General features: G+C 40.1%; 1 protein-coding gene across 1 annotated transcript in view; it reads right to left on the bottom strand.

Moving 5' to 3' along the window:
- Positions 1–13741, bottom strand: part of TM9SF3 (transmembrane 9 superfamily member 3) — a 41103-nt gene extending 27362 nt beyond the window's left edge. The window contains exons 1-3 of the mRNA XM_068139755.1: positions 13535–13741; positions 4027–4222; positions 766–888 (exon numbers count right to left, since the gene is read on the bottom strand). Coding sequence (XP_067995856.1) covers positions 766–888; positions 4027–4222; positions 13535–13741 — 526 coding nt within the window. The remainder of the gene's footprint in view (positions 1–765; positions 889–4026; positions 4223–13534) is intronic.
- Between the last annotated feature and the right edge of the window lie 1458 nt (positions 13742–15199).

The raw sequence follows: 15199 nt of genomic DNA, 5'->3' as shown, positions 1-15199 counted from the left end.
TAACTCTCTCACAGAACACAAGTTAACAAACACCTTATTTTAGAGCATTTTGTGGTGCTTTTCATTTCCTTTCAGTTTCTATCTACAACAGGGAACTTGGGGCTTGGGAGGTTTGGTTGATTGCTATCAGTTCAATCAGCAGAACACTCTTTACTAGGTATGTGATCACAGATTACAAGGGAGTTACAAAAAACAGCTTAGGAGACAACAGCAGTAAGGACACACACTTTTTTTCCCCCAAGATAGAAGTACTTTCAAGCTCAGATTAATAACAGTCAGGCAAGAGCAGTTTTAAGAACTGTGTAAGAACAAGTAAAATGAAACTCCTTCATATAACTAAACTGCACATGCAAAACCATTAAAAGCCACTAAATTACCATAAATCAAACAGCTCTTGAGCTAGCAGTAAAACAAACAAAGTTTAAATGCTGAAAGACTTTTATGAAAGTTATTATTAAAGAACACAATAACATGGACCTTAGATCTGACCTAATTACTGCCCATTTGAACACTTTAAGGAATTTCGCCCTAAGAAGTGCTTGAGAAACAAAACAGCTTTTCACTGTTCTTGCCATTCAGTACTACAAGCCATCCTGCTTCTCTTTCAATGTAATAATCCTTTAATTTGCTTGTATGATTTGGTTATATAAGTTCTACATACTTGTGAGATTCTTGTACTGAAGTTTAGTCATTAAATGATTCCATGAAACCCACTAGCATATGATTCCTGCAGCAATCAAGTTGTTCATGCATAATACCACTCACCCCATATTGGCAAGTCATCAATATACATCTGATACCAATAGTGATTTTTGATAGCATATACAAATGCATCTCTTCTCCCCTTGTCCAAGTCAACTTCACAGTAAGTGGTCTGCATTACATCATCTGTAAAAAATTAAAGCACAGTTAATGATTTATTAATGAGCTGGCTCAAATCAAGGGCAAACCCAGCAAATGGAGGAATAGACATTGCTGAAGACTAACTTTTCCTGGCTATCCTCAAGTAGGTAACCAAAAGGAGCATTTACAAAGGAACCATTACAGCAATTACCTAATTGCTTTTGTAGTTCTACCTTTCCACATGCAGAAAGGTTTCAAAGTATCCTTTTTCTATTTCACCCTGATGGCAGCTTCACCTGGACAAACTGAGATCTCTTTAACAAAGGGTATGAAACTAATAACAAATATCTAAAACAGTGTATGATATTATCTCTCCATTCTAGTACGATGAGGCTCACTGACTGGGAATACTGTTTGTAAAAACAAAATCTTTTTTAAAGTTCTCAGTAATTTTCAGGGAAACACCCTAAAGGAAGAAACAAAGCAATGAGGGTGAAGGCAGGAAAAAAGGACAGAAGACAAAAACAGGATTAATATAAAATGTACAAGAGGCTGCAGTGGAAATAAAATTAATCCACCTCTTCAGTCAGAAAGCTATTTTCCCACAACTACAATTCACAAGTTAGTAATCATTCTTCCACATCCCAATTTCCTTCCCTAATGTTTCCTTTTCAAGTGAAAAAAAGAGAAAAGGTTCATATTTACAAGAATTCAGGCAGCAACAGATTTAGAAACAAAAATAACCCCATTTGCCTGACTTCAATGCCATCTCCTCCTCTCCTCTTTTTGTTATCACTGGAATCAAGGACCCATTTGTAGTAGAAAAAATTAATTTGTACTGTACATCTCTAATCTGCATCAAAACTTGGCTTACTTGTTCCTATACACCAACTACAATATAAAGCTTAAAAAGCAAATCAAATCACCTGCACAGAAAAAGCACCAGCAAGCAGAATTGTTCCAACACAAAACATTATTTCTCTGACAACGACAATATGTCAAAAGTAAAATATGCACAGCACGTCGAGTCAAGCAAAAAATCGGTGAAGCAAGAGAGTAAGAAATCAGCTGAGAGCAGCTTTGCATAATTTCAGTGATTTCTTATTACCCTGGAGAAGTAGTGTCCCTGGCTAGTATGAAAGCAATGAATTTCTGTCTCCTATTTCTTATGAAAACTAGCATTTTCTACTTTTGTTTGTTCAAACACCTAACAAATGTACTCCAGGTTTTGTAACTGGGGGGGAGAAGTTTAAAAAAAATCAAGCTGGCTTCCAAGGCTAGTAGGAAAAGGGAATAATCAAACAATTCATGTCAACAAGTGCCCCAAGGTTTTTAGACCACAGATTACATTTTCAGGACTGATACTGCTACATTCATTCAGGAAAGGGAAGCCATTAGAGTTGGCACCACACATGACACTGAGATTTACAAATCCAGGCCTCACTTTGCATTTAGGGTTGATGCCCATTCAAATTTCACTTGGTGAATCCACTGCTGGAAATACTATAGCACCCCCTGATACAGACACAGCTCGATGCCAGCTAATGGCAAAGAGATTACTGACTTCATCATTCATCCAGAAGACACAGATGGTAAGGGGAAAAAAACTAGAAATGCACATGGCCAGGTTCCCAGATCATGTATACTACTTAGTCACCAATCAGCTACCATGTATCATCGGCTTCACAGAAAGCAGCCAACCCACAGCCACTTTGCTCAGGAGTTAAATGCAATGCAGGTCCAGTACAGATTATCAATCTGGACAGAGCATCACTGCATTAATAACAATATGTAGATTTTTTTAAAGCAACAAAGGACATGGATGAAGAGGGATTTCCCACCTGCTGGCACATCAGTCACACCTGCAAGCCACCAACACCTTTTGAAATACTCTTTTCTGAAATCTCTACTCTTCTATATCCATTAAAAGCCTGTTTTTAACATCATGCCTAGTCTGCCTGGAAGAATATAGCCAAATTACTACATCTCTGATCTTCCCATTTTGCATTTCTAAGTATACTCTATGAAGTTTAACAGGAAAACTATTTGTCCCATACTGAATAAAGTTTTCAGTGGGCTACAAGTTTTACAAACAGGACTGTTTGCCAGTGCCTGTGCAGGCACAGTTCCTTCCTTAAAAGGATAGATTCAACTTGGATTCCTTTTATGTGGAGATGCTATCCCCTATGCGACTTAAAACTTTCTAAAGAATTTAAAACCTTTAATCTTTTATCCTACTTGTCCTACTTATAATAAAAGCATTATCAAGTTTCTTATATTGTAGATGTCCTGTTTTGGATACAGCTTTCATAACTTACAGAAACTAAGTCCCATCTGATTGCAATGCTCAGATGAGATACCATGTTTAAGTTCTCCATCCATGCTTAAGCACTGGTGATGTAATGAAGTGTAGCCCTCTAGGGGGAAAAAAGGCATATACACAGAAAACTCAAATAAGATTAACTATAAGAGTGCTAAAATTGAATACAGACAAAAAGAATTGTTACTATTTGAAGCTCTGTAACTACCAGTCACAGCTATATGAAAGGACTCTCATATTGAAGAAAACATACAGAGAAATTCTGCAGTTGAAGACTCGAGCCCTAACACCAAGAAATGTGTTTGCTAGAGAAGTTAAATATCTCTTAGAAAGACGGAGAGGGCAGGAAACAACAGAAAACAAGATCAGCTCCATGCTGACTGGCATATGATGAGTTAGAATCCATAATATTAAAGTCTTTGGTAAGGATGTTTTAAACTAGACAGTAACCAGGATACAGTAATTGTGTTAACGCAGACCTCTGGGATATTGAGCCCTTACTACTCCCAACTACAGATCCTGTAAGTTACATTGTCAGAATTGATAATTTCAGAATATTAATTCCAGTAAAAATACTTTTAATCATTCATATGCAGAAAGCTTAGTTTCACTTTATAAAATGCAACCAATTACTGCAGAAGCATGTACTTACTACAAGCATCTTCCTTAAAGGGCACATAAATTAAGACTGTGCTGTACAGTGAAAAGCCAATGGTATCAGACAACCTTCCAAGGCATTTCAAGAAACAGTATAAAATACACTCAAGCTGCTAACAGCAGCAAACTTTCAGTTCTAATTCAAAAATCAAGCTTTAAGGGATTTGGATTTTTTCAAGTGACTAAATGCACTTTCAATTGCTTACCTTTAAATTTGATGTCAAGTCCACTGAATTCTAATTCCACTCCTTGAAGTGCTTCTCCTAAGGTTTCATGGTAATGGCTGATGCTTTTTTTTGATCCCACACAGAAAGGAAGAGAGAAGTATTTGTATGTTTCTTGGCGATTGTGGTAGGGTCCTACTGTATTCATCCATAAAACAACTTCCTCTTTATCTTGGTACTGAAACATAAATTTATTGAGTTAGATAAGAAGCCCAGCAGAATTAAAATTCAAGAAACTCATTCATATTAATGAGCAAGCAATCACAGGAACCAGATACATTTAAAGACAGTTGAGCAATTTTGTCTTTTGGATGGCAGGGATTCTAGGATATGGTTTTCAACCTGCTTTCCTACCAAAAAAACCCAAAACAACAACCCAAAAAACCCACACCAAACCCAAAAACAATCAAGGCTTAGTTAATCATACAGTTTCTTAGAGCCCATGACTGAAGTATCAAAAGAGGGGGATTCATACTAATTTAGTTGAGAAGTAGAAGATAGAGCAAAAGTACAGAAAAGCAGAAATGTCAAAGATAAATAAGCCTTCACAGATTTGTGGAAACACACATCAGTTAAAAACAAAATTCTATTTTTGTCCACTATACAAATGTCAAATTAATATCTTGCTAAGCAAGATCTTAGAAAATAAATCAGGAGAATTACCCATGGTGAGAAGCATACTGTATTTTCCTAAAATGCAACTTTTCATTCTTGTAATGGTGTAGGTTACATCTGAAATTCCCAGAAGACCACAATGCCTCCTAGGAAGCACTACAATTAAACTGTGGCCTATCTACATGCAGAAGGGTTGTATTTTGATGTAATTACAGCATTCTCACAATGAAAAAAAATAACAGAACAGCAAAGAGTTTGGTGTTTACCATGAAATTCTTTCTAGGAACATCCACCCTTCAATTTCCACAGGCAGGAAAATTTATTCCTTGGCTAGGAGCCAAGGAGAAATTTCTTTCAAGCCCGTAAAACTTTCAACAACAAAGAAGTCCTTACAGACATTCACCTATCTGTATTAAAATGATGCATGAATGCAGAAGTGATCTGAAACAATTATTTGCTCTATATCTGAATGCATCTGGGTGAGGTATCAGGTTTGCTGGTTACTACAAAGCTTTTCACCCAACACAACTTCTTCACCGTCTACTATTTTAGCAGATTAGGAGGGGCAGTGATCTAAATTTTAAGACACACACACAAAAAATACTGTTTACAACTGTACACACCTGCAAGCACAATCACCAAATAGACTTTTTTTGAAGTACTATTTTAAGATCAATAAGCAAACACAGAACACATTGGAGGGAAAAACAAAGTCAAATGCTAACTAGCCGTAACTATTTCAAAGTCCCCAGTGGAAATACTGTATTCAGTTGTGCATCTCCTGTTTTAACAAATGAACAAAGTTTTTGAACTCCATTAATTCTGAATAACCACAGTCATATCAACAGGTTAACTCAGAAATAATTAGCTACACATGAAATGCTAAAAAAAAAACCAACAAAACTCTTCAGATGAGGTGTTTAAAAGTTAATCTCAAGGATTTAAACAAACATGCTTTGGGAAACAATTTAATCCCTTTATACTAACATGTCATCTCAATTACAAGTCTCATCGTTTTTTATTTATGAGGATGTACAAGGGTCAGTCCAGCCTTTTAAGTGAGCTATCTCCCACAAGCAACTTTAAATATCTTATTAATTTCCTTCTGAGCTGCAGCTGAGACCAAACACACATCAGTTTCACAAACCTGCCATTTGCAAGGCTAAAAATTCAGAACATTTCTGAGCGGTAAAAATGTCAAGCAGCAAAGAAAGAGTCAACAACACAGTAAGGGAAAGCAGACATTCTTCCTTTCTGCCAGTAACAAGAAAGATGACATCAGTTCAGCTTGTCCAACTTCAAAAAACGTTGGGAAAGAAAAAAAAAAAAAGTTAGTTCCAGACCACTCAGAAGCAGATAGCAGAATCTACACTACACCATCACTAACTCTTGCCAATGTAGCCAGGGACAAACCGGTCCATATCTCTTTCTAGTCTGTTATGCCTAGCACGTCTTCTGTTTCTTACTCTAAAAGCTGCAGAACATATTTTCCACCCTTTCTCAAAGTGGTTTTAACTCGTCAAGAGCCCACTTTAGCATTACTGCTTACTGCTTGTAACACAACAGCTTACACATGAACTTCACTGCCTCTGTTCAACCTGCAGTAACGGAACATGACAACATTCTTAGGTCTGTGAATTCAGTGCCTGAATAAAGAAAGCATTGACCAATGCTTCACTTGGCTTCTTGTTTCTGACCTGCTTCATACTGTCAGGACCTCTGCATTTTTGGAACTATACCAGATATACTTTCAAGTGACAGAATCCAACTCCTTAGAACATATTAGAGCATTCAAAACCTCATTACACTTTCTGATCTAATAATGTTAACTATGTTGTAATTACAACATCTACAACAACAAATTTGGCCTTTGCTTGTCTCCTATCTACAGGATACTTAGCCCTCCTTCAGGGCCTACAAATTCTTCCCACAATGACTCCAAGATGCCATCATTCTATTCTGGATAGGAAAGAGATCAAATAAATCATAAACAAAGGATTCAGTCTACATTTATTACTTCCTCCTTTCTCATAACCATCCCAGAACAACTTAAAAGAACTATTTTCAGGACCGCTACATAATCAAACACAGCAACTCAGCCACCCCAGGGTACACTCACTCACAATTAGCAAGTCCTAGTCACAGCAATTTGCAGTCCATCAGGGGCCCCTCTGATGCCCTCCCAGAATTAATAAAGCTCTAGTAAGAAACCCAGCTTAAGCAACTTCAGCCTGAATTTGGGGTGGGGATGCTGCCTAGCAGTAAGTCATTATTCTCCCTACATTTTGGGGGTTTTGCTCGTTCTCAATTATAAAGGTCAGCTTTCATGTTTAAATACATTTCCCTGTCATGGCATATCTCATCCTTATAAACTTACCCTAGTGATAGGGTAATTTAGTTGCAAGAACTCAGTATTTGCAAAAAGTTCAAGTGTGTGATGCTTTGTTTTGGGGGTTTGTTTGGTTTTTCTTTTTAATTACTGTCTTCACAATATCGAAGAATCTACAACAAATAACAGTGTCAACACATAGGATAACAGTTCTCATTTAGCCAAGACAAAGAACTACAGTATCTTGTAGGACTGTTCTATCAGCTCTATATGAGGACTTCTCTGTTCAGAGAAAACTAACATGCAACATACTTTGCAGCAAAAAGGTCACTCTACAAAAGAAACAACAAAGTTGCTAAAGAAAATTCTAGTTCCAAGGGGGAAGCAACACTCAGGCATGATGGATCAAATACCAGACTCATTTTGGTAAGCACGCTAGGTCTTGCAGTAATTTCAAGTACTATCATGGCCTCTTCTGTCTTTTCTCAGCATATATGGAGGCTCCTGCAAAGAACCTGGAGCCACAGAAAATAAGAACATTTCAGCTCCATAGCACCACCTTTCATTCTTGGCAGAAAAAGCACATTGAAGAAACTATTCTCATTTCTTCAGGAATCGAGCAGCCTTAGACAATGTGACAAAACAGAAGATCCTGAAGTCTTATTCTTACTGTTCCGATAAGCAACTCTTCAGCTGTGCCCCCTGAGGTCTGAATGCAACCAAGCAAATCAAAATCATGTCAACTTCTGTTAACCTTAGTGGGCAAGTCAGCAGGAACTCACAGTCAAAACCAACACAGAACAAGACAGTATGTGAAAAGTCCAACGGTCTCTTTCAAAAATTGTTAGAAAGCAATATAAAACTTGTCTGTCATAGTTTCCTCATCTTCTGGTACATAACCAGTAAGCAAATTACTTTAACTCATTGAGATTCTGCCAGATCCCAGAAAACATAAAACCATCATGACCTACCTAACAATACGAAGTACAGAACAAACAAAAGAGGGAGTTGGCAACAATGTGCAAGAATATTCATGTTACACATCCAATATGTTACATTCACCAAGAGTAGCTGCTATCATAAGAGATCTAAACAAAAAATTCTTGCTCTCATTCCACATATGGTAATGGTCCTGAGTCACTATTTTCCCTATCAATTGTACAGGACTTTTAGAATCTAAAAGAAACAAACATATTCCCATTACAGCTGTATCTAAACTACTAAGGCTTGCAACAGGGACAAGTAGTAATGAAGTAACATGTCAAATGGTAAAACAGTTTGAAGTAAAATTAATGATGTGCAGAGCAGACTCCAGGTAATTTGAATAGCATAAATCTGACCTAGAGTTAGTTACACTTCAGCCTCAATGCAATTTTGTCTTCATCCCTTATGAAAACAAATGACAAACATATTCCTAACATGAAGGATTTATTTTGCTGTACTAAAGTATTGCTATTTCAGAAATTATTTTTTGTTCTTTCCCTTTCCTGATTTGTTTGCACAGAACTAGATGGTGGAATGGCAGCTTTTCACATGCCAGATTATCAACACCAGTATCCTATTAAGAACATATTAACTGGCAAGGGAACAAAAGGTCAACAATAAGATGCTGGAACCTCTACCCTGGTATATCTCAGCAAGCTCTTCTGGTTTTGGTTAATAAGAAGGGACAATACAGGCACAGGGACAATACATTCACAGAATTAAGCACTCAACAACTTGGTAATGGGGCCAGAATTGAGAGTTCACAGTTTCCAAATATGAGAAAAGACTACAAAACAACTTTAAGTACCTTTTATTTAATGTAACTTATTAAAAATGTAGTTCTTATTCTGTAAGCATAGCAAATCTGGCTTTGCATCTTATTCTGCATTAAGCTTTATATCAGCTCAGTAATGTCAGTAACTACATGGAGATTTATTTTAACTGTGAAAAACCACAGGGGAAGCCTGAACAGGGCTCAGCATCAGCACAAGTTACCTACCACCTGCTGGCACAAACTGATTGATGGGAGATAAACCTTTAGAAACTTTTTCTTCCATAATTGCCACCCAGGTAATGAAGGTTACAGACGTACACCCGTACACCCCAAGTGCAACCACCTATCAGCTACGATCCTTACGACAGCTGGGGACATCTTCCATAGCAGCGTGACATGGTCACACTGCCTGTTCAGAGCACCGGGCTAGAGATGTTGTGTATGTGCAAGATAAAATCCTGCTAAACCCATCTGCACTGGTAACCAGTGGGGGATGTTCCTGCTTACTGCAGGGAGGTTGGACTAGATGACATCTGGAAGTCCCTTTGAACCCAGTGCATTCTATGATTCTATGCAAAATATTAAACTGACATCAAACTTGTGCAGTTTGACCAGGTCAAGCACTGACTTCTGTGATAACACAACTACTGAAAACTTGGGAGCATACACCACTTTGAGGCTTAATAGAAAGACAGCTACCACACATCTGAATGGTTTAACAATTACTCAAGCACAGCAATATTAAGACTATCTTCTGCACAGCACATGCATCTTTCTTTCCTCTTGCCCACAGGGCACTGTGATGTGGAAAGCAACTTACTGGGTTTTTTTGCACAACCATAGAAATTAGCATAGTAGCCCTAGAAATAAACTATTTATTCTACAGAACAATTAAGGGTAGATTACAAGAGGATATCAAAGACTACAGAAAAGGACACGAGATGAGCAAATTGTTGATATTCTTTTTTAAACCATGAAAACCTGTTGCAAAATACTATGGAGCCACAGCAGGGTTTACAACTACCAAATATTATGGGATGATTCAGCAAACTAAATTCAAATCAAGGCAGTTTATTTCAGAAAGTATGCAATTGCACTCCTTTTCTCAAGGTGAAGTTTGGAGTGAGGCTTTCCACAATGCACTCCCTTGAACACAGCACATCTTTCAGAGCAAAAGGACCAACATTATCTGTCATTGGCACAGCACAGTTGCAGAAACAGGACAGGAAATAGAAGAGGAGACAAGTAAAACTCAAGCTGCGAGTAATATGCCAGGCTACTAGTCCTTAGTTATCCCTCTAGTTCTACCTATCAAGCACTATGATAACGTTTGCAGTTCACATCCCCAGTCTATTAAATGGTGGGTCTCAACCCTACGCACTCCCTTGGATTAAGCAGGTTATTTCTAGTAACAGCTCTTCATTTCTCTCTCAATTGTATGCCTCACCAAAATGTGGATAGGACTTACTGGCAGCTCAGCTTCAACTACTGTACAAGCAGTCCTCATATGTTTACACCTCCTAGATGCACAAGGTTGCTCAGGCACACCACGTCCTGCTTCCGAGACATTTATTTCACCTCTTCAAAATGAGACACAGTAACTCCAAAAAGGAACCAGGCTGCTTATCTGCACACACCTTTGTATTCAAAGACATATTTTAGATGCACTGAAATGTTTTTCTACAGTGTTTCTCTAACAGAAAACTTACAGATGGTATACAAATTCAATAATTTTATGCCTTAATGTCAAAGAAGCTTTACAGGCTCACGGCATTAACATACTACATCAGGCTAAAAGTCAAACAAAAATACTTCAAACACTGTAAAACTGGGAATGCTGCTACGCAGTAGAGGCTGAGTTCTCTTTATTTTTCAATGTTTGTCATGTATTTCCATGCTTATGGAGCACTGATAATTAAATTGAAGCAAAATTAAAATTTAAATGCTATCTATTCCCCACACAATTCCCCTGCAACAAAAACTATCAGCACACAGGCAAAAAGCAGGTACCCAACACACTCTGAAGCATGGAAGTAAGTTAAACAATCAACAGAAAAGTTTTCAGTTACATTTCTGACAAACTGTTCTCTTGTGGCCTGAAGATCCACTGCTGCACTGTCTTTTGATGATGGGTATTTTAAATGCTGTGTCAAACCCCAATTTCTCTTCACTTACTATTGATTTTAAATACCCAAATCTTCATCTTATAATTGTATGTATACTATTCTTCCCCTAAAGAAAAGCAGACACCACTATTAAAGACTAATTCAAATTTAAGATAAAGGGTTTCTCCTCTGATCCACTGAAGCTACCCATACCTAGTATCTCCAGAAACATCAGTACTTATAGTCCTAGAGCTTCAAGTGGAATCCTCTCATAATTATCTTTTGTAACGTTTGCTTTTGCAGTCCAATAGTTATAAAATAAAGGGCAGACACACATAAAGCATTAACAGTCATGTTGTATGAATACAAAAACACACATTATAACACATGTATTATTTTATAAATATTAAATACTATTATGTATTATAGGAGCAGGAAGGAAGTTTAAAAAAATTATTCTGCTAACAGAGAGTATTCAACGCTTCAGTCAGTTCTTCTAAACATTCAGTGTACAGATACTGCCCTGTACACTGGCAGTGAAAAGTAAACTGTGGCAAGATAGAACAGGACCAAGTGCCTGGCCACAAGAAGCTGCACACTGACACGCTAACAAGGAAATGGCAGTGCATAATGGTGTGCATTCCTACCAATAGGACTCAAGTCTTAACGCTACAGAAAATTTACATTTTCAAGCTACCAAGTTCTGCCTCAGTACAGTAGTATTTCCTCTCCACTTCCACAAATCCAAGCAGAACCTCCAAAATGTAATACAGCACTTTGGTATACTATTAAAAAAAAGGTGAATCTGCCAACTATAATCATATTCAAACCAGAAATTCACTAAAGTACAGTACTTAAGGAACACTTCCCTCAGGTTCTCAATCTCAGAATCAGTATACTACTACAAAACCCTGTTCATGTTTCATTCATGCTATTAATGTTTGCACTCCAATCTCCTGAACAATATTAAAGTAGTAAATTGCCTAAACAAGGAGATAGCCTTCCAAAAAAGCTAACAGTCTTTCTGCATCAACTATTTCTAACCTATTGCATGATGTTACTAAAGTGGACACCATGTGACCAGGAATACTAAACTAAGAGACCGAGTTATAATTTTTAAGAGTTGAGTAATTGAGATGGAAAAAAAAAAAAGACAGACAAGTCTTCAAAAGGTATATGTGATTTCCATTGGTATTTATTTAGGTAATCATTCAGAAGACCCAAACTCCATCAGAATTCACTTTAAAAGGGAAAGTGCAAAAAAAAAAAAACAACCCAAACAATGACAGCTTTATAAAATCCCTTACCCCCCCCACAAGACTATCAATATTAATAATTAAGAATCCCTCCAGACAAATAGCCTTTAAAACAAACAGAGCTATGCGGAAAACCATCTCACCCCAGCAGAAATCCAACCCTAAAACACAGGTTTAGCAACAAAACTGGCCCCTAAATAGTTCAAAGAGTGTCTGCTCCTCAAAAGTACTCAGTAACAGTTTAACTTTTCTCTCCTTAACTGAAGCACTGGTAAATCCCATTAGCTTTTAAAAACTCTCAAATGGTTTCCATAAATATATGGAATTATGCAACCAATTACCTACTGCTTATACAAAACCTACCAATACTTTCTCTGATTCACTAAAAACACTTATTAAGCTTACCGTATCACACCTAGAGAAAGTTAAGAAACTGAGCAAGTGTTCACCAGCCAGGCTCCTCAAGAGTACAGAGGTTCTGACAGATGGACACCGCTTAATCACAGCCATGCTAATCCACCCCACTTGTGAAGATACAAGGACGGTAAAGACTCATTCCAGTCTCAGCTCACGGCATACCAAAAGCCACAGAAAACACTCCAATACAAAATTAGAAACTGATGAAGCAATGCTACTTACTTCCCAGTGATTCTTTCCAAGTGATACTGCACTTTAGAATAAGTATCCCCATAACAAGTGAGCACTCAAGTCAGCAATTAAGGATCCCAAGCCGAGAGCCTCTTGCCCTGTTCTTATGCCTCAGCCTAGACCCAGCTGTACCTCCCTCTCCCAAGAGAGCTGTCACACTGCAGCGTGTGCCCGTAAGGCTGTCACTGCGCAGGCAGTGCAGAACCAGGTTCCGAATTACACTTCTGTTCTGAAGCAAATGCAAACATCCTCCCGGAAGAAACGACTGTTCCCGCTGAGTGCAAGTCAAACAGCGAGGCAACCCTCTCTAAACAAAGCACGCACCCATGCCACGGCTGTTATCTGCTCCAGGAAAAGGTGGAAAGCACCGCACCCGGCCGCACGGCTGCCACGCTGCTAACACAAGGATGCCTAAACCGGATCCGAAAACTCCAGTAACCCTTCCTCGAGCACCGAGTGCGCGGCTCATACCAAAGTAGAGAGAACAGGACCCGACCCCCGTATATTTGGCCTGCGTGGTCAAAACAACCCAAGCAGCGAAGAAGTCGAAAAGGAAGCTCTGCGGGGAGAGAGCCGCCCGCTTGCCGCCCAGGGGCCGCTGCCTGCCGCGCCCGCTCCCACCTTGGCCGCGGCTCCTCGCTCCCCGCTCCGCCCCGCCCGCACCATCTCTCCGGGCCGCTGTGGACGACGCCGCCCCTCGGGGACAGCAGGGCCCGTGGATGGGAGAGTCCGGGGTCGCGGCCCGATCGCACTCGGGGGAGGCCGGAACCCGCCTCACCGTGTGTTCGTGCTCGTCGGCGCGGGCGCGCAGCGGCAGGCATAGGAAGAGGAAGAGCGCGGCGGCCGCACAGAGCTGCAGCCCGGGCACCGCCATCTCGGGCCTCCGCATCCCCGCGCACGCAGCAGGCCCCGCCGCGGAGCCGGCCCGCGCCCCGCCGCCAACGCCGACCTGCGACGCCACTTCCGCTCCGCCCGGCCACGTCATCCGGCCGCACGCCGGCCGCGCGGCGTCTACGGCGGCCGCCGAGAGCCAAGCCAAGCGCCACAGGGTCCCGCGGGAGCGTCTCACAGTCACGGCAGGGGTGGAGCTGGCTCGCCCCCAGCACGTCCACGGCAGAGAAAGTAGATCGGAGCCTGCGGGCGGGACGGGAACGGTGGAAACAAAGAGAGAGTGGTTGAGGCGCTGTGACCTTCCGCGTGAGCGTGCTGAAGTTACTTTTTCACCGGTGGATGCATTTTATAATGCATAAAATCACCATGATCTCTTAATCTAAACTTGAGAACAGCGCCACACAGGGCTGCACGCAGGTACCCTCAGCAATAAGGGGTCCTGTTTTCTACACCACTTGTACAAGAAACCCATGAAGTGCAAAAGGCCTGGCAAAGGGGCAGGCCTAGCAGCTGGTCACTGTGCTGTCAGTAGTGGCCAAGAGCGGGCCTGGGAACCAGCAGATGAACTTGGAACAACCTCAAGCTGAAATTCTAAAGTAAAAAAAAAAAAAACCAAACCAAACACCACCCCCCACCCCATGCCAAAAAGGTTGCTTTTAAACTGAACAAGTACTGAAAGAATCTGAATGCAGGAGCTGCTCCATGCTGTTACCTGCCATCCATACCTTTTAGGAACAATGCAAAATCAGAATTCCCCATTTACCACAGACCACCATACCTACAATAAAAGCTTTTCCCCTTGTGGTCTTACACATTCACTCTACTTTCCTTGAACATAATTTAATAAGGTGCATTTATATGAAGCCTTCTCCAGATCAGCTAGGGATTGCAAATGTACTATTTCAGTAGAAACAAGGTCCCTGTAGAAAGATACTTATCAAAACCTATTAAACCCTTCTGTTGATATTAAAAAAAACACAACAACACAACACAACCAAAACAAGAACCAACACAAAACAAAACTGGACAGCTTTGTTAGCACCATATGTTTCTTTCTAGTCATTGCATCTCTGTCCAAAACAGAGTAGCTTGCCCGTGGGGGAAAGAGAGAGAGGAAGCTTCAGCATCTTCAGTTTATTCAGTACTTAAGTCTCAATCAAAACAGGGCCAACCAAAGCCATCTGCTGCAGCATGCTTTTTGAGGCATGCTGTATAAAGAGCAAATACTTTGCCCAGGCCAGCCAGCTGCCACCTCAGCTTGGTGGATTGGTTGACGCCTGTACAGGTGGCCAGGCCATTTACTTTTTACCAGCGGTTTTACTATCTGTTCAGTCCTTGAGCTCTAATGTTTGATGGAAGCACACTTTATTCCCATTTCTCCCCTTCATCCATGCCACCCAGCATATTCTTGAGTAACCAACAATCTGGTTGCATACAGTTTTGTGCTCCGGTCTTTTCAGAGCTTGATTTTTAGTGCACTTTTCACCTTGGGTGGAAGCAATACCTATCACATGCATTCACCAACACAAATGGAGTCCACAGCTACAAAGAC

This window comes from Melanerpes formicivorus, unplaced genomic scaffold, assembly GCF_026170545.1.
Source record: "Melanerpes formicivorus ecotype bairdi unplaced genomic scaffold, bMelFor1.0.p_v2 SCAF_6, whole genome shotgun sequence".
Taxonomy (NCBI): domain Eukaryota; kingdom Metazoa; phylum Chordata; class Aves; order Piciformes; family Picidae; genus Melanerpes; species Melanerpes formicivorus.
The sequence above is the reverse complement of the archived record's forward strand: the minus strand, read 5'-3'. Positions and strand labels throughout refer to the sequence as shown.